Source organism: Palaemon carinicauda, chromosome 42 (genome assembly GCF_036898095.1).
Source record: "Palaemon carinicauda isolate YSFRI2023 chromosome 42, ASM3689809v2, whole genome shotgun sequence".
Classification (NCBI taxonomy): domain Eukaryota; kingdom Metazoa; phylum Arthropoda; class Malacostraca; order Decapoda; family Palaemonidae; genus Palaemon; species Palaemon carinicauda.
In genome coordinates, this window is record NC_090766.1 from 27,492,004 (window position 1) to 27,516,134 (window position 24,131).

The window sequence follows — 24,131 nt, forward strand, 5'->3', positions numbered from 1 at the left end:
TGTTGTTCATCTCTTTGTAACTGTGTCCTTACCATCTAAACCTTCGCTCATGTAATTTCTTTGATACTTCCACAGACAGGAAAATTTAATTTCAGAAAGCTCTTGAAGTTATTGTTAACTTGAACTGTTAGGAAATTCATTTAAAGAAATAGAGGATAGGATTGGCAGTTTGAGATGGTGAAAATCACAATAAATTCACTGTTTGAAAATTATTGTTCCCTTTTTTAAATTGGAATGAGGTACAAGGCAAGGAATCGGATACTATTCATACGCTGGACTGACTATTTAATTAGAAGTGTGTCGTCTATTTTGACTGATGAAAATCTAATCGTTGAATGATTACTGTTTGTGGTAGTAGCAACGATTATTTAGACATGGCAAAGAGGTGTGACAGAATAGGTCTTTTATTTATTTTATTTTTTTATTAATATGAATCCATCCCAAACTTCTATGAATCACTTTCTCTGGTGACAAGTATAGTAGCAATCTGATCATCAAGGTAGACTGACCGACTCAAATAAGAATAAGAGAGACTACAGAATTAAATTTCCCATGAGAAGGTTTGGCCAAACTTTGAATTACTTTTGAATCAGTTTGTAATGTATTACCTTATCCAAAATATTTTAAGAAGGTAAAAGGAGTATCCAAAAAGCTTAATTGATAGGTACAGTACTGTATTTGTAAGTTAAAGGGGGTGTTGCAACTTTAAATTTTATTTTTTCATGGCCTTGAAATCCTACTCGATAATCATTGTCCTTTTGATGATGATGCACAGTTTTAAACTTGTGCCTCTTTGATCAGTGTAATAAGTGTGACATTATACTACCCACTTCTTCAGCTAATTTGCCTATTACTTTTGGTTTTCCGTTCAGGTTTTGGGCTAGATAAAGGTATTAAACTGGTATTCGAATCATAAGTTTTTCTTTGCCATAAATTGACTTGGCTTTGCTCATTTTTGTTGTGATTTATATTGAATTGAGAATTCCACTTTTAAAGTGTTTCCATTTTAGAATACTGTACTTTAACATTTTAATTATTTAAATTGCTCCCCATTGTTAGTGTTTTATCCATTTGATATTTTTTAACAGATTAAACAAGACATGGGCTGCTCTCTCCCGTAAAGATCGTCAACATTACGAGAGAATGAGTGAACTATTTAGCGATAAGAATAACTGGGAACAACTCAGGAGTCATGTAAATAGCTTGAAGCTTCCTATGATTCCATATCTTGGTAAGTAATAAAAAATTCCATCATATTTTTGCGTTTTCCTTCATAAAACAAGCTTTCAAGAAGATTTTTATTTTGCATTTAATCTTGTTTATGGCAGCACAATTTGAGTATTTTATATTAGGTATTATAATCATATACAGTATACATAAAGTATAAGTGATATTTTTGGGGATAAACTTAATGCTTTTCATTATTAAAATTTGCAGCAATGTAAATTTACTTGAAGGTAGTGATCCTTTAGAAATAGTGCTTTTATTTTGAAAAGCCATTCTGTTGGTTGACAGATAATTCTCCAAATTATGTAAATAAAACACGTCTTTGCATGGTAATGCTAGGATCACTTATCTTAGATATATTGCATACAGTAGTTTTATAACCTTCAAGTCAGGTATCCTCCTTTGTTAGAAAAGGAACATACAATTGATTTAAGAAAATTAATCTCTGAAAGGTTACTGCTTACAATGTATTTTTCCCCTTTATACCATAGACAGCACTAAAGGTTCGTGGAAGTGATCCTTTATCCCCTAGTAGTAATGTTTTCTTTTCTTCCAACTTCTAACATTTGTCTTGAATTCTTCTGACAGATCATACAAGTATTTATAGATGTCAAAGTTGGCATCTTAATCAGTGCTCTTTTATGTCCTTTTTGGGTATGTGACTCAATCTGTAGTACTGTTACTGTATCTTTTCCTTTATATATATTTTGAAATCGTGCATTTTCTTTCCTGTTCTGTTCTTGACTTTGGAAGTGTATAGTAAAACAAAGCTATGGACATGGAAGCTGCAGAAGTTTATGATGATGATTATTCTGATAGTGTGGAGGTACGAGGACACACAGCAATATATCCGTGATCTGTAGGAGTAAAAAGGTTAAGCAGGCCTAGTCTGGGATGGCATATAAAACTGCACAATAAAAGTTGGAAAGGGATGCACTAAGTTCACTAACATTTTCAGTTGGGTATGTAACTTTTTTTTCAGAAATTGCTCCATAATTGCATTTTTAAAGAGAATATTCATCTTTACCATTGCAGGCCTCTTCTTGACTGATTTAGTGTATATAGATATGGCACATCCCCATTTCGGTGGTCTGGAGAGCGAACAGCGGCAGCTAAAGATGAACAATATTCTGAGAGTTTTGGCAGATTATCAACAATCTGATTATTCTGCTCTTCCTCATCTTCAACATGTCCAGACATATTTAGCATCTGTTAGATACATAGAAGAACTACAGAAGTTTGTGGAAGATGATCATTATAAGTATGTTAACTCTACTGCCTTTATTTTACTTGAACATAAATGAAATAAAGCAGAGCTATTGCTGTAAATTATATTCTGCTGTTCTTGACTGTACTGTATTATTGATTAATTGTGCTGTAATTTATTACAGGCTGTCCCTTCAACTTGAGCCAAACACTCCAAGCAGTAGCCACAGTGCCAGCAAAGACAGCGTTAGTGATGTTGCTGGAGGCATCAATTCATTAAATCTCTCTCCAGCTCGAGTGAGTGGTGGAAGGCCACCCGCTCCTCCCCCCACCTATTCCTGCCCAGCACACGGACCACAAGCAAAATTTGTACCTGGTCACAGGAAGGCACGTAGTCTAGGAACAAAGTGAGTCCCGCATGAATTTCATATTTTGGAAAAAGATACGTACTGTACTGTACAGAATTGGTCCATCTATCTTTACAAAGAATTTACTGCAGTGTTTGGAGTTTTCATGTCATTTTTTATCTAAATTTCTGTTCATTGTTGCACCTTGCAAGAGATTTTTAAGTTACAAAGCTTGAAAGGCTGTTAATACACATTTTATTAATTCATTGGGATTTGTATCAGTATATTGTGTTTATCCCTAATGGCACATTCCTACATTAAACCATGACATGGCTGCCATTGTGGTGTTTTTCACATATCCATCTGTTCACTAAGGACTGAATTTTGTTTCGTATGCTTCAGTTTAATGTATTGCAAGTGAGAGCATTCCCTTGAGTGGTTTACAGCAAACTGAGGATGTTTGATGATTGGCGAGGCCATGCTAGGTGTCCGTATACTATGAGATTATTAACCCTAGTTTCAAAGAAAATTATCCTTTTGGTCAGTCCTATCAGCGGCTAAACAGTTAATTGTGGTCTTGTTAAGTTTTTCTTAAAATACTACTGATTTAGACACTGCCCAAGAAAAGAGCTGTTATGGCCCCCCATCATCATATTTTTGTTGGGCTCCAAAATTATAGTATACAGATAAATAGTAATGCCTTTGCTGGTTTGGATGCAGCCTAAGTTATACAGATTTGGCAGAATCTCCCATTAGTTACTGACTGGGGACAAGAAAAGTGAATTTTATTTTAGAGCGCTGCTGCTTTTAACCAGACATATTTCAGTTGAATTTTTTTAACATTGCTGCCATTAATTACTGAGTGAGCAGTTTACGTAAGTCACTTATCACATGATGGGTTTACAAAATGAAGGTCGTATTTTGTTTTTGGTGGCCTTCTATACGTGTCGCCTCACAGTGCAGTTTGTGTTATTGGCACCACTTTAACTTTCATTTTTGTTATCGCTGATAATTGATAAAATAATCAAAACACTTCGTAGACTAAGCTCATGAAGAAGAGCTTGGTTGTTTGTAGTAGAGAGAGGACCTCTTGCAAACATACATTGCTTGCAATATGCACTACTTGCATCATTTTTTCTCAATACAATAAAGATGAAAATATTTTCATTTTAGATATGTATTTAATGTGAAAACTTAATGACTAGTTGACACTGGTTTTTCACTTTTTTGTCAGTTTTAGGTAAAACTGTTGTTACTGATGTAATGCCCTATGTTCAGTACAGTATTATTCAATTAATCAGTTTAAAAGCATACTATGACCCATTATATTGACTTGTGCATGAGAAGAAAGATATTTAGAGCAAACTCTTTTATTTAGTTTCTTTTATATAAATTCATTGATAAATCTCATACAATGTATTGTATCAAGAAATTTTATAGGGAAATATTCCCTAGATTAATATAATGTAACTGATGATAAAATATCATTACTCTATATCTTGGCAAACAAGTCACATTTTGAAACTGAATGTGTTACAAAAAAAAGACTAAAATATGGAAATTTTAAAGATATGCCAACATGTCATCCTTTTTCTGATACAAGTTCCAAACTGAGCAAAAAGTTAAAAAAACTTCTCATTGCATCTCATACAAATTCAATCTTATCACAACTTTGAATGTAGAATGCTAATCATGATTAGTATGTAATTGTTTTATGTCTCGTATTTTCTTTAAATTTGCACTGGCTGAACTTCTTTAGTCCTATTAGTTGATGGATATTATTGCTCTAATACTTAAGCAGGTAAACTAATACATTAGAACCTATTTGTTATGCTTCAAAGCTTAAAAATGGAAAAATTATTAATACATTACTTTTGTAAATCTTTACATTTTAGTAAGATTTTAGATGTTTTTGCTAATTTTGGATTTAACTGTGTCCTGCGAGTTTACAATAGTCATAGCAGTGCCAAGTTTGCTGGCCCTCATTAGGAGATGGGAATGTGATAAGTGACGGCAGATGTGTTTTGCTCCGTTAATAAGTTTATCTTTAGGTGCTAAGTTTAAATTATATGTTTGCCTGATTGTGCAGCAAAGATTAAATTGTTCCTACCAAAATATCCTGCCACTGATACCATGAACCCCCTTGTCCCATACATTGCTGCCATGCTAGATTTCGGAGTATGAGTCTCCCACGCAATCTCCATCGCTCGGAACCCCAGAGTCAGGGGGCAGACCGCTTCGGGTGAGTCCTGCACCAGTGCTTGACTTGAGTTGGCCTCCCTTGGTTTTGTGTTTTGTTACTTTTTGTTTTGTTTGGTTTCCCCCAACATCCGCACGCCTCCACATCCTTTAATAGCACAAGTTTCTTTTGAGGGACTTCTTCCAGGCACCTACTGAAATGCTACAATGCTACTTTAACCATTTAAGACAATTAATGGTACTTTTTGTTTGGGATGGTTTGTCTTTGGGTTGCTTTGTGTTTTATAATTTTAGCCCCTTTTAAACCTTTTTTTTATTTGGTTCCCTTGCCACATTAAAGTTCCTACCATTAAATGGGATGACTGAATTTCCTTGGTGTAAGCCCTTGTTTTCAATTTTGATATGTTTTCCCTTGTTATGCCATTTGTTTCTTATTTGCAAAATTTACGTTGGTTTAAGACTTTTGAATTTAGGTAAGAACACCCACAGATTGCAGAAATCCATGTTTGTGGTCTTGTCAAAATTTGGTCAATGTTTCAAAGATTCAAGAACCACTTTGTTGACTGTGAACTATGTTATTATATTCTTTTAAAAATCTGAATCCATTATTTTTCTCAAGACTCCTAACTTGGATATTTCTGCTACTGCTAGTAAGCTTTCGGTGCATTTGTAAGTTAAATGCATGTATAGTACTTGCAGTAAATATATTTTTTTCATCAAATATTAAATGTTTAGTACGTACAGTTTGAATAATCGTAGACTTTCTCTTCAGCATTGGCAATATTGATAATTCATATTACTGTAGTTATGACTGCAGAGCTTTAATTTTACGAGTGTCTTTATCTCACTCTGTCACTGTCTATCAGAGCAAAGACAATAAGACAGTGAGGAAATGATACGGTTTTAAGGGTTAAGTTACAAAGACTCGGCATTGGATGTCATCACTGGTTTTTTACTCGAGATACATTTTCATTTAAAAAGGTACTAGTTTTAAAATATTTCAAAGTTATTAAGCTAGGCAAGGTTTTTTCCAAGATTGTTTTTCAATTCCAATAGGTTTAATGTCATTGCCGTATAATATGTAGGTACGGTACAGTAGTGGCAAACTCAAGTTAACTCCTTTGAATCTGGCATCCTTTTGGCCAAGTTGTAACCAAATTATAAAAATTGTGTTATAACTTGTTTAAGCAGGATACTGACACTAACTAACAAACTTGCATTTTTCAATTGTTCGCATTAATGGAATGATTTATACTGTATTCTCACAAAACTAGACCACCTTGTGCCATTGTAGTGGTCATGAGTTTGCCTTGTTCTATTTACACTGTATGTAAGATTTCTCAAAATGCAAATCCCTACTAGAAAACAGTAGGAAAACTGCATTGGCACCAAGATGTTGACTTGGTAACAACAAACTAGTATCTGTAAAGATTTTTGAGCTTCAGTAAACATTGTCAGAAGTATAGTAGCTTCTGTGACTTAGCACAATGAGACACAGAAAGCTAATTCTGAATGTGATTAAAGTATAAGGTACCATATTTTTTTTTTTTAAAACCAAAGGCCATTTCTTATAAAGATATGAGAAGGATTAATTTAATCATTCTAATACAGTTTGCGGTACAGAAAACCAGGCAGTTCCATTTTTGATAGAAAATCAAACTCAGTTCTATTAGTTTTACATTTGTAATTATTCAGGCTTTTTGGATTGAGGTGCCTATCCTATATAAGTAAAAAAAGTTCTTTCAAAAATATTTTATGAATTTTTGTGGGCAAAGGGTGCAAGCTTAAATATAAGGAAACTTTTTCAATTTTTTTTTTTTTTTACAATTCTAAAAACTCTTGTTTGCTAAAGGTAAGGAATTGCAGAAATACATTGGTATGCAGTACTGTAGTATTCAGGTTATGGAAAGAACTTATAGAGACAGTAGTTTAGAGGGTTATTAAAGTTATAAAGTACTTGTATAGTATATTATTGATTATAAAGAACAGTAGACACACATGAAGTCCTGTCAAAATGGGATTATATGCCTGTCATAGAAGTAGGTACAGTAAAAGCAAATGTCCATTCCACAGCTGAAGAGGGAATGCTTTTGTGCTGCCAAGTGTTTTAAATGCTCATCATCAGTTTGGCTTTTAGTGTTTTATTTCAAGTTGTGGTCTATGTCCGCTTCTCTGCAGTTTTATTAGAGTTAAGTCTTTTCCAGATCTTGTAATTTGTTAAGTTTATATGTCTTGCTAACCATGGGCAAGAATGCTGTGCTGTTCTTTCGTTTAGCCCCTTTGCCTTATAAAGCCATCTCCTTTCCTCCCCAGTTCCTTCTTATAATCTAGTCTTTAGTAAAACCTTAATCCTTACAGTCTAACAAGGAAGGAATACTTTAATCAGTAACGCCATCTCTTCCACAGTCACTCATCTCAAAATTCACAAATAGAATCGGATGGATGGACAACGTGCGGCAACTTTCACGTATACTTGAGTCAGATGTATGATGATGGCATGCATGTTCTGATGAATGACTTAATTCATTGGCACTATTATTAAGTGTGTTGTGTTAGGATCACCAATAAGATTTTTTTTTTATATAACTTAACCTGCCTTTAAAGTACATACACAGACAATCATTTATCCATCTGTAGCCCCAAGTCCAGCGATCCCCTTACAGTACGATGTCGGTCGTGCCACCCTGGCAGTGGGAATGTGTCTTTTTAGTATTTTGTATGTCGTTCTATTTATATGGCCTTTTACGAGATAAGTAGTTTTCTTCTTACTTTTCTTGAGCTTCATACCATCCTTATGAATTTTTGCAATGGAGTATTATTAGTTTTGTGATTATAAGTTAGGCATATTAGAGTGTTTAGATAATTCCACTCTTATAATGTTTGCACAAATCATTTATATTTCTGTACTATTGCTTTTGTTTTATGTGATGCATAATTCTAGAATTGTTAAGCATCAAATTACGATACTAGTGTTTTTATTATTTCTAATGGCAAGTTTTTATATTTATGAATGCTATTAGACTATTTTAAACTTAAGTTCCATGAATATAGTTATAGTCAATTATAATGAATACTTTTAGCACAACATTTTCTTTAGCAAATGTAAACGAGGTCAGTAGAATCTGTTGTTCATGTGTCGTCTACTTTTAGGATCTTCGAAGAAAAGCATTACGGTGTAGTTTGACGTGTCTTCTTTTTCTTCAGGTTTTTAGGTTATGTGCTCATCCTATTCAAGATTTCCTTTATGCAATCAGTTTATTGATTTAATCGGTTTTAATTCTTACCAAATAGCATTAGCTTAAAATGTCAATAATGCTTCGTTATAGAACAGGAATTTTCTATTGCTCATGGTTGCTAGATTATCTGCTATGGTAAGTTGTACAAATAATTTGTGTACAGTATTTATTGATGATCTGATATTGTTGAAATTAAGATGCAGGAATCAAAATTCAAAGAGTAATAGGTTAAAAAAACTAGAACTTTATAGCAAAATATTTAGGTCACATTCACACTGCCTCATTCTATGAGTAAAACCTTTTTATACTCTATTAACTGTAGTACAGTAAGTGTATGACAACCTCATATTATGAATTTGATTACCTGTACTATACTGTGAAATTACCCTTCCTAACTTAGTGTCATTGGTTATACTATATATGTGCCCCAAAAATTGGAAATCTTCCTTTCTTTAAAAACCTTTCCTTACCATGATCCCATTTGAAGTGTCTTTTCTAATAGATTTGATGGGTGCAAGTATTTCATTACCAATTGTTGCGCTCTGTTGTAGAATGTTGTATGTTTAATTTTTCTAAGTATATGGGTAGTTCAAGTTTTTCTTTTTATTGTATGAAGGCATCAGTATTTTGCTTTTCATGTTGTGTATGATGATAAATTGTACATTGTACTGATATATATACATATATACAACCACCTTATGTGTTTTGTGTTAGGTTGAGGTTTTGAGAGCATCTCTTTTGCATCACTCATAATATTTTTATCAATAATACTCTTCTGCCAGGTAAGTATAGGAACAGCCACAATGCTAGTCCAAAATATTTATTTTTTATCATATTTTTTCCAGTTATAAAAAAGGTGTCCATAGTCTGTAGTCTGTGAAAAGATAATTCATTTATGATTAAATTTATAGGAAGTCCTTTTCATGTTTTGCGCAGTTGAAAAAATTATGCAACTTTATTTAAATTCTGTTGACATATCTAAACAAATACTGTATACTAAAATTTATGTGGAACAGGCCAGAAGGTTTATTACTTAGCATTGCAACCTTTCACACACTGAAATGTCCATATGTGAAAAGGAAACTAATGCTCTAAAGATAGAGAAATCAACAATTTGTTTTCTTTAGCAAATTTATACTTGTCACATCTTGTAAATATGCATTATTATTCCATGGAGGGTCTCTGGGTATATATAATTTCTTTCAAGACTCCCCCTGTTACTTTGGGCTGAATGGCTCTAATTCTTAAATACAATCCATCTTGCTGTCCAAAACCTTTCAACTTTAACTTTGTAGTGTAGTAGAATTTTACTGAGTTTTCATGTCCAAAACCTAGGTGTTTAGGTTGTTGGTTTGTGAAAGGTTCTATTGAGGCAGCCCTCTTTAGAGATAGTGTGCAAGCCTTACAAGAGGTTGACCCTTAAAAAGAAACACCCAAGTTTTTGTGATCTTAGAAATTATAGATATTTCTTGGGCACTTGACATTCACTGTAGCCAGGCAGTATAGTGGAGCCTTGAAATTTGTACTTGATTAATTTCAGAAGGTTATTCAAGCACTGATTTGTTCAACCAGGTAATTTTCCTTATGAGAATCAACAAAAAATTGGATTATTCATAAAGCACTTTATACAAACTTTTTACTGTGCATAAAATCATACAAAGAAAATAAAACCAATAAATCGATAAGATGTACAATTTATCCTAGTTTTTTTTCTATAGTAAGGTGAATTGATAGCTCTAATAGAAGATTGCTAGATCAGACACAAGCACTTGTCTCTCTGACTTTAGAATTGTCTCTTTTTCCCACGTTTATGTTTTAGGGCTCATCCTGTGCAATTATACTGAAAATATATAAATTACCAATTTTAGAGAGAGGTTTGATAGGGATACAGTGGAAGATAGATACTTTTAAACTTAATCCACAGTATCATATTTACCTTTGTTGTTTGGGTAGTGATATTTCACTGCATATTTTTACCCGTTAAGTTCCACAAAGTTGCAATTGTTGTTCAACCTCTGAAAATTTGTCCAGATGACCGAGAAAAAAAAAGTTTTCATTTTATTTGAAGACTGCTATCTTTAAACTGAGAAACTTTATGCCTCAGAGGCTCCACTGTACTTAAGTATTGAGTCTGTGTGATTCAGTATTATCTTGAACACAGAAGCAGCAAATCTTGCAATCCCTGTTCAACTTGAATCTTAATAAATAAGAGTTGATATATATGATGTCCAGTGGCCAGTAAGGATTGGTGATGGTGAGAGATTTTCATGTGTGATCGCTCGCAACAAGCCAGTCTAGTATGAGTGACCCTGATTAGTACAGCTTTACTGATCATGGTGATACACAAACCCTTTCACCATTTTAAGGTATCCCCACTTGAAGTTTAATAAGTAGCAACTATTGCAATCCATGTATTACTTGAAAGTTAATAAATAAACAATGTATACTAGCAACATCATTAGAAGTAGTTTATTCATTGAATTCATTAAGAACTTGCAAGTTCAGTGCTACAATTGTCCTTGTTAGTGACATGTAACAATCCACTTGCAGTACAGGTTGTAGTTTGGTAAGAAATGTTATTCTTTTACCTGGTATAAATACTAAGCATGGTAAATTTCACTGGTTTAAATTTGTGATTCTTTACTGAAAATGTAGGGTAAGAACTGTCTGTATTTAGGTACAGTATTTACTTATAATGTTTTTAGTTTACATGGCTTAAATGTAGGGAACATCTTTATGGTGGAATAAAAGCAAAATCCTGATGCCTAAAGTAATTTATTCTTGTATTCCATCAAGTTACAGATGTTTACTGTTTAAATTCTTCATTTAATTACTACAACTACTATCACCCTATTATTGTGCTAGTCTTGTTTCCTGTTTATGTTCTTTATGTATACAGTTTACTTAATGTAATATTTATTACGAAAGGGCCATGACACGTCACATTGTTCAAATCTACTGTTCGAAACAAAGTTCATTTCAATACCTGTAAAGGTACAGTTATATTTTATCTCAGCATTGTTTTGTTAAAAACATACTAGCTTATAAAAAGCATATCGTGGTGATCATTTTAATTTATAAAGACTTTTACTTATAGAGGAGCTTCAATTTTTGGATTATGTTGAGGTTAAATGTCATAGAAGTATGCATGGGGCAGTGTCCACTTCAAAACAAAGACTGAGAACAAGGACGTTTTTAAAATAGGTGAAGATAATTTGCTTATTTTATCTTTTCTTCATCGTATTGTTATATTTCAGAATACAGTATCTTAAATTAGTCTTTATCATTACGCAGAGTGACACATGTTGGACACTTTACAGAAGAAAATAAAAGTCCAGAAGGAATGTGAAGGTTATCTTGAATGTCATTTGTGGCAAGTTACATATGATAAAAATTTCACTATTTTCCTTCTATGTGTAAAACACATACTTTGAAGATTATATTTACCATAAAAGCATATTGCCTTAAGAAAAGTAACAATAGCCAAAACATCTTGATATTTGAAAGCATTGAAGGACTATAATCTAAACTTTAACATATAAAGAGACTTCCATCTTTTCCAGCTTGGATAAAGTATGAATATATTCCTTGCAGGGTTGTAATTTGGTACAAAGGTGTAGGCATCATAACCTTGAGATGAGAGACAGTAATTTAAAAATGAAAATAAAACCTAGTCAACTTATCTGTTCAAATACTGTAAACAAAATTAAGAAAAGCTCACAATTCAAGGGTCATATGCAGCTCCTTTCAAATACATTATATGGACTTTGTTCAGTATTGCACTTTGGTCATATGTACATGTTTTTTAACCCTTTCACTGCCATTGGTGATCTAGTTAAAATTTCAAAAAGGAAACACTTTTATAATCACTCAAACATTAGAAAGTTGGCATTCAATAGAAAGGTCTTGATGTGAGCTTTTTAATAAATATCAACAAGCTAGGGTTTGTGTGGTCTTGAAAGAATTTGCTACATCAGAAGCTTCCTTGAAATCACCATTGGCAGTGAAAGGGTTAATATCAATCTATTGTAAATACTAATTAGAGTTAAAAATTTTTACTAGATATAATGCCCTGTGTCGTATCATGGTTCTGTGGCGTGCACAAATGCTCAATGATGTGAACAACAGACAAATTTCCAGTTGCAATGCCATTGCTGAATTATGGTGTATAATATTTACAGTGATTTAGAATGATTAACTTTTGAACTAAACATTGCCTCCTGAAAGAAATTGTGTTCATCAGAAATACGCCTGGTTTCTTTGGATGTCCAAAAATATATAAGTATAAATAAAAGAATTTTATATTTTATATTTTGATAATAATTTGATTGCATATTGTATATGGGTGAGATTTGTTCTTTCATTTTCAGCATAAAGTTTTCACTACTGTTTTCTTGATAATTTTTGCAACTGGAAAGAGGTCATAAACAAATCATTCACGCACAAAATTGATTTGTTTCTTTGTAACTTTTGTACCCTAATTGTAGCTTGCTTAAGATATTTATTTGATTGATCAAATTTATTAAAGATTTAATAGTTAAAACGGCAACTTAGTGATAAAAACAAGCATGTAGAAGTTGCCATAAGAAAGCATTTGGTGGAAATTGAAAGGACCACTGATACAATACTAAAAAAAAAGCAAGAGGCACTTCATGGCAATAGCCGAATAAGTAATTTCTTCATGGCAAAGGCCATAAAATTAAGCTTTTCTTTTATGTCTTTTGCACTGTGAAACCAGTACACCTAATTAATTTATCATGATTCAGCAGAGTTATGAAAAAATCATATAAAGATTGAGCAACAAATACAGTAATTTATGTAGCACCCTCTCTAATTACCATGTTTCTTAGTTTTCATTTGAAACTACACAATTCTTTCATATAAAGTTCATGAAATATATGTTCGTAAAATTATTTAAGAATTTTTTTGCAACTATAGAAATAATTTAAAATGTTTTCCGGGGGTTACCAACATTACAGTTTTAAATAGTGATATTTCTTGTGTACTGTGGGTTTTTTAGAGGGGGGGGGTAAATTTCTTTAGATTTTATTAGCGGTATTTCAAGAATAAGAAAAAAAAAATGGCTGTATTTCACGCGTATCCGTCAGCAAACTGTACGCCCTTTCTCAATTTCGCAGCATTTTCAAGGGCTGTTCGGGAACAAATGAAGGAATGCGGTGTGACTCTGTAAACAGTTTAGGTGGTCATGAGCCAGGCTGTCCTTCAGCTCAAGGTTCACAAGGATCCAGACATTTATTGGACGATTCAGAACTTGACCCTCCACCACAGCATTCTGATTGTACATCACCTCAATCTCATACACTCACCAGAACATGGTAAGTTCCTCTTGAAGGACCCAGGATTGTCTAGCTCGGAGAAGTGAAAATTATTATTTATACAAGTTCTTTTTGTTAATTCCATTTACTTATACATCTAATACTGTATTGTTTATGAATTATTATAATTCCCCTTTAAGTTATGAAAGCCTGTACTGCTTTCTAAAACTGGAGGTACTCTACTGACAGTTTATATTTGTGTCCAGGTCAGGGCTTTCTTCAGATTCTGATACAGAGGTAGTTTTTGAAGTAAGTGGAGAAGAATGTGGAGTTCAAGGACCTTTAAAAAGGAAGACGGTTATTAAAGATGGAAGGAGACCAGCAGTGTCTGCTTGGCATAGATATTGGGTAAGAGCAACTATAATTTCTTCATTGTTTAAGTATTTTTGTCACAGTCTAAAATTAATTTTGTTTACAGTATATACTTTTCCTCGTTAATCTAGTATTATCGGTTCATAGTTACCGATGACAACACTTACAAGTTATTCAATAGATGTTAAATGTAATGTTTTCATAAGCAGGCAATAATGTTGCATACATGATTTATAGGTTCAATTGTGGGGTGGAGCCCTGGTTTATTATCATCCGAAAAGCCTAACTTCGAGAGGGCAGGAACGGGCAGACTTTAAAACCTCCCCTTGCAAGCTTCAGCCGCTCATTGGTCAAGGAAGTAAGCTGGTGCTTGTTGGTCCACAAGACACCCAATCCCAGCCTGATGTATTCCAGGTTAGGGTATACACCTTGGTAATATCTATAGTGATTTTGTTTTGTTGACATGCTTAGGATGGATGGTATTGGTCTTCGTTTGGTGATGGAGGGGTATGTAATTGGTAGAAATTGCTTGTGTCAAGTGTGCCATTTGACTTTCTAATTAAAATTTATTTATATTTCCTTCTAGTGTTGGGTTTTTGTGTACAGCAACTTGTTGAAATTCTGATCCTCTGTAAATATTTTTTTATACTATTCTTTATAGCATTAATCTTTATCAGTGTATTTTAACAATTTTATATAACTAAGTATTCTATTGCATGGTTGCTTTTGTAAGCTTTGTATAGACTTGAAAAGAAATAAAATAGTAAAGTATAAGGTGCTTAGTAGCTAATGATCAAAGGAAAAGAAATAAAATAGTAAAGTATAAGGTGCTTAGTAGCTAATGATCAAATCTATGCACTGTACAGCTTATCTAGTTAACTCTAGTTAAGTTATTTGGTATAATGATTTTGTCTGTTCCTACTAGAATGCAAATCACTTGTCAATATATTTTTTCCTAAATGATGATTATCCATCTTGACTGCTAGAATTCCTCCTCCTTTGTATGGTATAAGATTTTAAGCCAGCTTAGTCCTACAAAGGAGTGTAAAGCATCTACCTATCCTTTCGAGATGATATAACTGTTACTTTGGGAAGTGGATCTCCTATAAATTTACGAGAAATTTGGTTCCTCTTGATCTTCCTCAACCTGGACTCACATTTTGAACTATACTCTGGTATAGATCCTTACGTATTTTATCACGTTTGTGACAGTTGTACGGTAATTTTTCCTTTGCTCAGGTACTTGATTGGGAAGATGACATACAGAGTAGTAATGGACAAATTGTTCAATCTCTTGCATTTAATCTGCACAGACTGAAGATCATCTCCGGTCAACAAACACATATTTAGTACCATGAACTTGCTAGTCCAAAGCATTTCTTTCATAAAAGACTTGTATTCTCATAGGAACAAAACTTTTTTTTTTCCATCATAATCCCACATTTATAAATAATCCTACATTTGTCTCTGTAGAAAAGGAAATTGAGATAAGAAATTAGGTACTTTCTCATACCTCTTAATGCTTTATCAACAAGCTTCAGATATCGAGTTGGTAGTGCTAAGTGATAGTCATATATAAAAGACCCGAGGTTTCTATATAGAAGCCAATAATTTTGAAACGGGATGCCATTCCTAGGGCCAAGGGAATGGCAGTGTATATTAGGACTGAGTACCCTGCTTCTCATAAGTCCTGCTGTGCATGTGGTTGTCATGAGACTCAGGTAATAAAAGTTTGTGGCAGGCATAACAAATTCTATTTGTGTTCGATCTACCGGAATCCAGACATGGATGATTCTATCTTCAATCGTCTTCTTACCATTATGGCTAAGATACATGATAGAAAGGCCTCTCTTGTCTTTGTTGGTGATTTCAATGCTCACCATAGGGAGTAGTTAAATTCTGTTTCTCCTACCAATCACCAAAGCTTAAGAGCTTTAGACTTTGCCTCTGAATCAGGCTGTGAGCAAATCATAATTGAAGCTACTCACAGGTCTGGTAACTGCTTGGATCTCGCATACACCGACTCCCCTGGCGTTATAACAAGTAAGGTTAGTTCTCCAGTTGGGACATTTGTTCATGCCTTGATTTCATTAGTAGTGAAAACTGAGCAGCCTGTCCCTGATGTATCATACTCATGTGAGATTTATATGAAATCTCAAGCTGACTGGAATGGGATTTTGAGTGATCTTCTGGGCTGGAATTGGTCACAATTGTATAATAGTGTTGTTCCTGTTGCCCCTTTGAATGAGAATCTAGTCAACATAATTGATAGGCGTATCCCTTCTCGTGTGCTAAGTTATCAAGTGAAGGACAAACCCTGGTTCAACGATCATTGTAGACGTGCTTATTTGGTGAAGCAGGAGGCCTATCATCTTTGGAAGGGCAACAGATTAGATTCGACTTGTAATAACTATACTCGGCTTAAAGCCTTTTTGCTCAGAGAGTTTATTCTTCAACTGAAAAGGAATACAATTTAACCATAAAAGAAACCCTTTCAGGTACAACCCAGGAACATAAGTGGTGGACTACCCTTAAATCTGCACTCATTGGTGTAGATGTTACAGTTCCTTCTTTACTTAAACCAGATTGCTCTGTCACTCACTGTCCAAAGGAAAAGGCAACCCTTTTGGCTGATGTGTTTGACAGGAAACAGAGTAAAGAGAAACTTGATCTTCATTTTTGTTTTCCTGAGGCTAAACTAACTAGTTTAGCTTTTCGATCACGTAAAATTTAAGCTCTTGATGAACCTTGATGCTTATGGAAGTGTAGACCTAAATGGTATTTTTCCTTTGTTTTTTTTTATAAAGACTACAGATTTCTTAGCTCCAAAAGTGTTATTTTGCGCAAGTTAGCAAAGAGGAGCTTTTAGCACTTGTTAGAGAATGGGTAATGTTACTCCATTATGTTTGTGGTAGCTCAAATCCAACTGAATTACCACCCAATTTCCTTAACTCCCTTATTATCTAAAAATTTTTAACGTCTTTTGGAAAAACGACTTAATAGGTTTGCTGAAGGTAATCATCTGTTCCCTAGTTTGCAATTTAGTTTTCATAAAGGCCTTGGAGCATGTGATGCCCTTCTTACAATCTCTAATGCTGTACAGAAATCCCTTGATTGTGGGCAGGAAGTTTGTATGACTGGCCTTGATTTTAGTGCTGCCTTTGACCGTGTTAATCATGAGGCCCTTGTTTTCAAATTTAACAGTCGGGAGTGGGTGGGTCGTTTCTTAGCATCGTTATTGAATTTTCAAGCAATAGATTGCAAAGTTTTTTTTTATGGGCACCATAGTGAGTATAGAAATGTGATATCTGGTGTTCCTCAGGGTAGTGTTCTTGGTCCATTACTTTTCATACTAAGTACACATGACATGTGGTTTGGCCTAGAAAACAAGCTTGTTGCATATGCAGATGATGCTACTCTGCATCAATTCCATCTTCTGAATGTAGATCTGGGGTTGCTGAATCCCTTAAAAGAGATCTAGCTAAAATTAGTGCATGGTGCAAATTATGGGGCATAAAGTTGAATCTTAACAAAACTCAAAGTATGATTGTAATAAGGTCAAGGACAGTGGCTCCTCAACATCCAGATCTCAGCATTGAATGTTTCTTCAACTTTGTATGACACTTAAAAGTTTTAGGTGTGATTCTTGACAGCATATTTACTTTTGAGAAACACATTAGGTCTGTTTCTTCTTCAATTGCACAAAAAATTGTCTTATTGAGAAAGTCTTTTAAGATTTTCGGTGATCAATCTATTCTGAAGAAGTGTTTTAATTGTTTCATTCTACCTTGTTTCGAGTATTGTACTCCTGTCTGGTTGTCAGCTGCTGATTCTCATCTTAATTTGTTGGACAGGAACTTACGGTCTCTCAAATTTCTCATTCCTTATCTAGATATTAATCTCTGGCCCCGTCGTTCAATTAGTTCGTTATGCATGTTGCATGAGATTTTTCATAATTCCGATCATCCTTTTATGTACAGATCTTCCCAGACAGTTCCACTACTCTTCATAATACTAGGCATGCAGTCAATTCTAATACAGTAGTCAGGCCTTCTCCATCATCAGGCTCAATACTACACAGTATTTTAGAAGTTTTATTCTAGCTGTGACCAAGTTGTGGAATGATCACAAGTTTTATTCCAGCTGCGACCAAGTTGTGGAATGATCTTCCTAATCAGGTAGTTCAATTGGTAGAACTTCAAAAGTTCAAACTTGCAGCAAATGTTTTTATGTTGAACAGACTGACATAATTCTTTTTATAGATTATACAGTATATGAAATGTCTGTTTTGATGTTGTTACTGTTTTTAAAATATTTTATTGTTCAATTTTCTCATCATTTATTTATTTCCTTTCCTCACTGGACTATTTTTCCCTTTTGGAGCCCTTGGCCTTATAGCATCATGCTTTTCCATCTAGGGTTGTAGCTTAGCTAATAATAATAATTATACTAATAATAACAATTATAGAAAAATTAATTATATTGTAATTTTAGAAAAATGATATTTTAATTATAAAATAAATTTTTGAATATACTTACCCGGTGAATATACAATAGCTGAGCCTCCGGCGGCTCGACAGAAAAAACACAAAAACTCGCGAGCGATCGCTATGAAGGTTGCGGGTGTGCCCACTAGCGCCAACTATCGGCCAGATACCGCATATACATGTAAACAGACCCAATTTTTCTCATCCCGCTGGTTCTCTATCGGGGAGGAAGGGGGGGCCTTTAATTTATATATTCACCGGGTAAGTATATTCAAAAATTTATTTTATAATTAAAATATCATTTTTAAATATTTAACTTAGCCGGTGAATATATAATAGCTGATTCACACCCATGGTGGTGGGTAGAGACCAGAGTTAATTAAGTTTACAGTGTATATGCTTAGAGTTTTTGACAGTTATATCATAACAAAACCCAAATATATAAAGGTACCTGGTAAGGAAGTTGACTTAGACGATTACTCTGCCTTATTTGTCTGTCTTCCTCACGAAGCCCAGCGATCCTCTTAGGATGCTGAAAGACTCCCAGGAGCTGAAGTATTAAGGGCTGCAACCCATACAACAGGACCTCATCAAACCCCTAATCTGGGCGCTCTCAAGAAATGACATTTGACCACCCGCCAAATCAAAAAAGGCTGCGAAAGGCTTCTTAGCCTTCCGTACAACCCAATTAAAAAACATTTCAAGAGCAGATTAAAAGGATATTGGAATTAAGGGAATGTAGTGGTAGAACCCTTACCCACTACTGCATTCGCTGTAACGAATGGACCCAGTGTGTAGCAGTCCTCGTAAAGAGTCTGGACATCTTTTAAGTAAAATGACGCGAATACCGATTTGCTTCTCCAAACGGTCGCGTCCATAATACTTTGCAGAGATTTATTTTGCTTAAAGGCCACGGAAGTTGCTATACTGTAGCTCTTATTTCGTGCGTCTTAACCTTAAGCAAGCATCGGTCTTTTTCATTCAAGTGAGAATGAGCCTCTCGTATTAAAAGTCTGATAAAATATGACAAAGCATTCTTTGACAGGCAATGATGGTTTCTTAACTGAGCACCATAATGCCTCAGATCCACCTCGTAAGGACTTAGTACGAGCTAAGTAGAACTTAAGAGCTCTAACTGGACACAGCACTCTTTCAAGTTCGTTGCCTACGATCTCTGACAGGCAAGGTATATCAAAAGACTTAGGCCAAGGACGAGAAGGCAGTTCATTTTTGGCCAGGAAACCAAGTTGAAGTGAACATGTGGCTTTTTCTGTAGAAAAGCCGATGTTCTTACTGAAGGCATGAATTTCACTGACCCTTTTAGCCGAAGCCAAGCACACTAGGAAAAGCGTCTTGAGGGTGAGATCCTTCAGGGAGGCTGAATGTAATGGCTCAAACCTTTCTGACATGAGGAACCTTAGGACCACGTCTAAGTTCCATCCAGGAGTTGCCAAACGACGTTCCTTAGAGGTCTCGAAAGACTTAAGGAGATCTTGGAGATCTTAATTGTTGGAAAGATCTAAGCCTCTATGACGAAAGACCGAAGCCAACATGCTCCTGTAGCCCTAAATCGTGGGAGCTGAGAGGGAGCGAACATTTCTCAGATGTAAAAGAAAATCTCCGATTGGGCTACAGAGGTACTGGAAGAGGACATAGATGCTGGCTTGCACCAATCTCGAAAGACTTCCCACTTCGACTGGTATACTCTGAAGGTAGAAGCTCTCCTAGCTCTTGCAATCGCACTGGCTGCCTCCTTCGAAAAGCATCGAGCTCTTGAGAGTATCTCGATAGTCTGAAGGCAGTCAGACGAAGCGCGGGGAGGCTTTGATGAACATTCTTTACGTGGGGCTGACGTAAGAGATCTACCCTTAGAGGAAGACTTCTTGGAATGTCTACCAGCCATTGAAGTACCTCGGTGAACCACTCTCTCGCGGGCCAGAGGGTAGCAACCAACGTCAACCCTGTCCCTTCGTGAGAGGCGAACTTCTGCAGTACCTTGTTGACTATCTTGAATGGTGGGAATGCATATAAGTCCAGATGAGACCAATCCAGTAGAAACGCGTCTATGTGGATTGCTTCTGTATCTAGGACTGGAGAGCAATAGATTGGTAACCTTTTGGTCAACGAGGAGGCAAAGAGGTCTATGGTAGGTTGACCCCAAGTAGCCCAAAGACTCTTGCCCACGTCCTTGTGGAGGGTCCATTCCGTGGGTATCACCTGACCCCTCCGACTGAGACAGTCTGCCAAGACGTTCAAGTCCCCCTGGATGAATCTCGTCAACAGGGAGATGCCTCGATTTCTTGACCATATGAGAAGGTACCTTGCGATCTCGAGCAGCGTGAGGGAGTGTGTGCCTCCTTGCTTGGAGATGTACGCCAAAGCTGTGGTGTTGTCTGAGTTGACCTCTACCACTTAGTTTCGAAGAAAGCTTTCGAATCTCATCAAGGCCAAGTAGACTGCTAATAGCTCCTTGCCGTTGATGTGCATGCTCTTCTGACTTGAGGTCCACAGACCCGAGCATTCCCGACCGTCCAGGGTCGCACCCCAACCCAAATCCGACGCGTCTGAGAACAACACGTGGTTTGGGTTCTTGACTGCTAGGGATAGTCCCTCTCTCAGACTGATATTGCTGTCCCACCATTTCAGGCATGCCTTTACTGGTTCGGAGACTGGGAATGATACCGTCTCTAACGTCTTGTCCTTGTTCCAGTGAGAGGCTAGATGGAACTGGAGAGGCCGAAGGTGTAGTCTCCCTAGCGAGACAAACTGCTCCAGGGATGAGAGAGTCCCTACGAGACTGTTCCAACTCCTGACTGAACAAACGTTCTCTTTTCAGCATTAGTTGGACTTCGAGCAGGGCTTGTTCTATTCGGGTGGCAGACGGAAAAGCCCGAAAAAACTGGACTGCGAATCTCCATCCCCAAATATAGAATAATCTGGGATGGGATCAGTTGGGACTTTTCTAGGTTGACCAAAAGTCCCAACTCCCTGGCCAGACTCAACGTCCAATGTAGATCCTGCAGACAGCGAAGACTGGACGATGCTCTGAGAAGCCAGTCGTCCAAGTACAGGGAGGCTCGGATTCCCGATAGATGGAGGGATTTTGCCACATTCCTCATGAGCCTCGTAAACACGAGAGGAGCAGGACTGAGGCCAAAGCACAGGGCTCGAAACTGGTACCCCACATTCCTGTAAACAAACCTCAGAAACGGTTGGGAATCCGGTTGTATAGGAATGTGGAAGTATGCCTCCTGAAGGTCGAGAGAGACCATCCAGTCGCCTTCCATTAATGCTGTCAAGACAGCCTGGTAGACTTCATCGTGAAGTTTGTCTTGACAATGGACACATTGAGCGCACTTGCCTCTTACGTACTCCTGCAGTGAACATGGCTGCCAGATCATTGGAGCCATCCCTGATAGACTTGTTCCTGCAGAGAACGTGGCTGTCAGATTATTGGAGCCATCCCTGATAGCCTTGTTTATGCATGACATAATTGTACAGCAAAACTTCAAACGCTCGAAAAAAAAACTCCTAACAGGAGATGGTCTAGCTCTGAAGCCGACCATAAAATCTTGGAGCGTCTCATGGCCAGGTGCCAGGGAGAGTCTATGAGGTTTGAGAAGTCTATCTGGGCAGAAGCAGGAACTCCCAAGCCGAGAACTTCTCCCGTGTCATATCAGACTCTCGCTCTAAAAGCCAGCTTAAAAGAAGGGAAAGCAAAGGCTGTCTCCCCCAAACTCCTCCTGGTGATTAACCAGTCGCCTAGCAAACGTAAAGCTCTCTTAGAAGAGCGAGAGAGCACTAGCTTAGAAAACAAAGGCTTCGAAGTAGCTAGGCCTAGTGTAAACTCTGACGTTTAGGCGAACGAGGAGCAGCAGTTACAAAAAGATCCGGACAAAGATCCTTAAAAATCAGCATGATTTATTTAAAGTCCATAGAGGGCTGAGCAGCTTTAGGCTCCTCTCCTTCTGACAGAGTCCTCAAGGGAATATCAGTAGGAGGGGGATCAGCAACTTCCTCATCTGAAGGAACCTTGTCCGACAATTGCCGAGTCTCAAGCAAGGGAGAGACCTGCCGTGGTGGCAATGCTTGACAAGCAGAGTCCACACGCAAAGGAGCAACAGTAGCAGTCAAGGACGCTATGTCATGTAACTGCTTAAAGGACTGACCAGCAACAACAACAGGTGCGGGAGGACGCTCGACGTCAACTCGAGACTGCCTTGACTGCCTAGACTGAGCAGTCAAAACAACTCTTGACTGCGGTGCTTGACGCTCAACGTCAAAACAAGTCAACTATGCTGGTTGGCGAACGTCCTGAACGTCAACAAGAGCAAGCGGCAGCGGCTGAACGTCCACAAGCGGCTGAGAGTCAACACGGGACTGCATCGAGTGAGGCTCTACAAAACACGATTGACGTGACTTTGTAACGTCAATGTCAACAGGACGAGCAAAGGCTCGTTTGGGCGGCTGACGGCCAGGATCTCGATCAGCTAAGCGGCGAGGATCATCGTGAACCTGCTCAGCAGAATAGTCCTCCATAAGAGAGGCAAGCTTATTCTGCATGTCTTGCCGTACAACCCATTTAGGATCAACGGGAATGGGTGCGGTAAGAGACGAGGGTAACGTCTGTGACTGCAAAACCTTGCCTACAATAAGACTCTCGGAGCCTGTGTTACGCTTTTGTTTAGGCGGCGAGCAGTCTTCCGATGACTGCAAAGGGTCAGAGCTGTCCCAATGGCTACAACCAGGACGCTGGACCTGTCCTGAAAGGACTGACTTTCGCTTTAAGGGCCTCGAAACCTTGCTCCACGGTTTCTTACGCGAAAAGCCTTCGGATGACGAGGAGAAAATCGTCTCGCTCGTCTTATGGTAGGGGCGGTCTTGATGAGACACGCCTGAAACCATAGAGGGAACGTCTGTTCGCTGATCAAGGCCTCTCGAACCCATAAGTCGTACGACATTACTTCTCCCCTGGGCTTGGGAGCTTGCAAGAGGTCTCGGACTAGGCGAACGACAGGCACGAACAGACGAACCCTCGGTCGCAACACTGATAACACTTTGCGCAATTATCACTTTATCACTACGATTTTCTGTTTTGCACTTACTTCACTGAAATCGAATTTTTCAACAATTCACATTAGGCATGAATAAAACTGATTTCTACCTGAAGCACGCAATTCTACCCTCATCAAAAGGTTATAATTGCGAAATAAGTCGTATAATGTAAGCACATTAATACAAGCAAAAAACAGTAAACATATATTAAGATAAAAAGATCAGTGGCTGGGGATGAGACTAAACACTAGTTCATTCAAAACTATGTTTTCAATCTCTCACCGTACAGTGCCTTGGGACGAGAATAAAAACTAAAAACGTTTTATCCTTTCTCCCCGTACAGAGACTAGGGACGAGAGTATTAACTGACTCGAGAACAACGTTACTCGCTTGGGACGAGAATAAAGATCGGAACGTTCTCTCTTCCTCTCTCTCTCTCTGTCTCTCTCTCTCTCTCTTGATTTCGCACCGAAGAGAAAAGCCCACTTACCTTTCGTCAATAAACAGGTTATTTGACCAAAGGAAAAAACTGAAAGGACTAAGAAATTGAAAATTAACAAGTTCCTTTAAATTAGTATTTAAAACATTTAAGTTTGAAAGAAGAATGAACAAAACGTCAGAATCGATTTACTCTTTCTGCAAAGTGAAACCGTGATTCTCTCTCTATCGTAACGATAGAGCGCAAACTGCGTAGCATAAATAAACTAAACGTTAGTTCATCTTTGA

General features: G+C 36.8%; 2 protein-coding genes across 7 annotated transcripts in view; one reads left to right on the forward strand and one right to left on the reverse strand.

The window, feature by feature from the left end:
• LOC137632979 (ras-specific guanine nucleotide-releasing factor RalGPS1-like) overlaps positions 1-24,131 on the reverse strand; it is a 331,074-nt gene that overhangs the window by 78,601 nt on the left and 228,342 nt on the right. The gene's annotated exons all lie outside the window — the stretch shown is intronic.
• LOC137632955 (ras-specific guanine nucleotide-releasing factor RalGPS1-like) overlaps positions 1-24,131 on the forward strand; it is a 54,339-nt gene that overhangs the window by 19,405 nt on the left and 10,803 nt on the right. The window contains exons 6-12 of one of the 3 annotated variants that reach the window (XM_068365088.1): positions 1,089-1,231; positions 2,263-2,488; positions 2,619-2,840; positions 4,951-5,022; positions 13,354-13,551; positions 13,758-13,899; positions 14,101-14,295. In XM_068365088.1, coding sequence (XP_068221189.1) covers positions 1,089-1,231; positions 2,263-2,488; positions 2,619-2,840; positions 4,951-5,022; positions 13,354-13,551; positions 13,758-13,899; positions 14,101-14,295 — 1,198 coding nt within the window. The remainder of the gene's footprint in view (positions 1-1,088; positions 1,232-2,262; positions 2,489-2,618; positions 2,841-4,950; positions 5,023-13,353; positions 13,552-13,757; positions 13,900-14,100; positions 14,296-24,131) is intronic. The other 2 variants (XM_068365089.1, XM_068365090.1) reach the window with 2 other exon arrangements.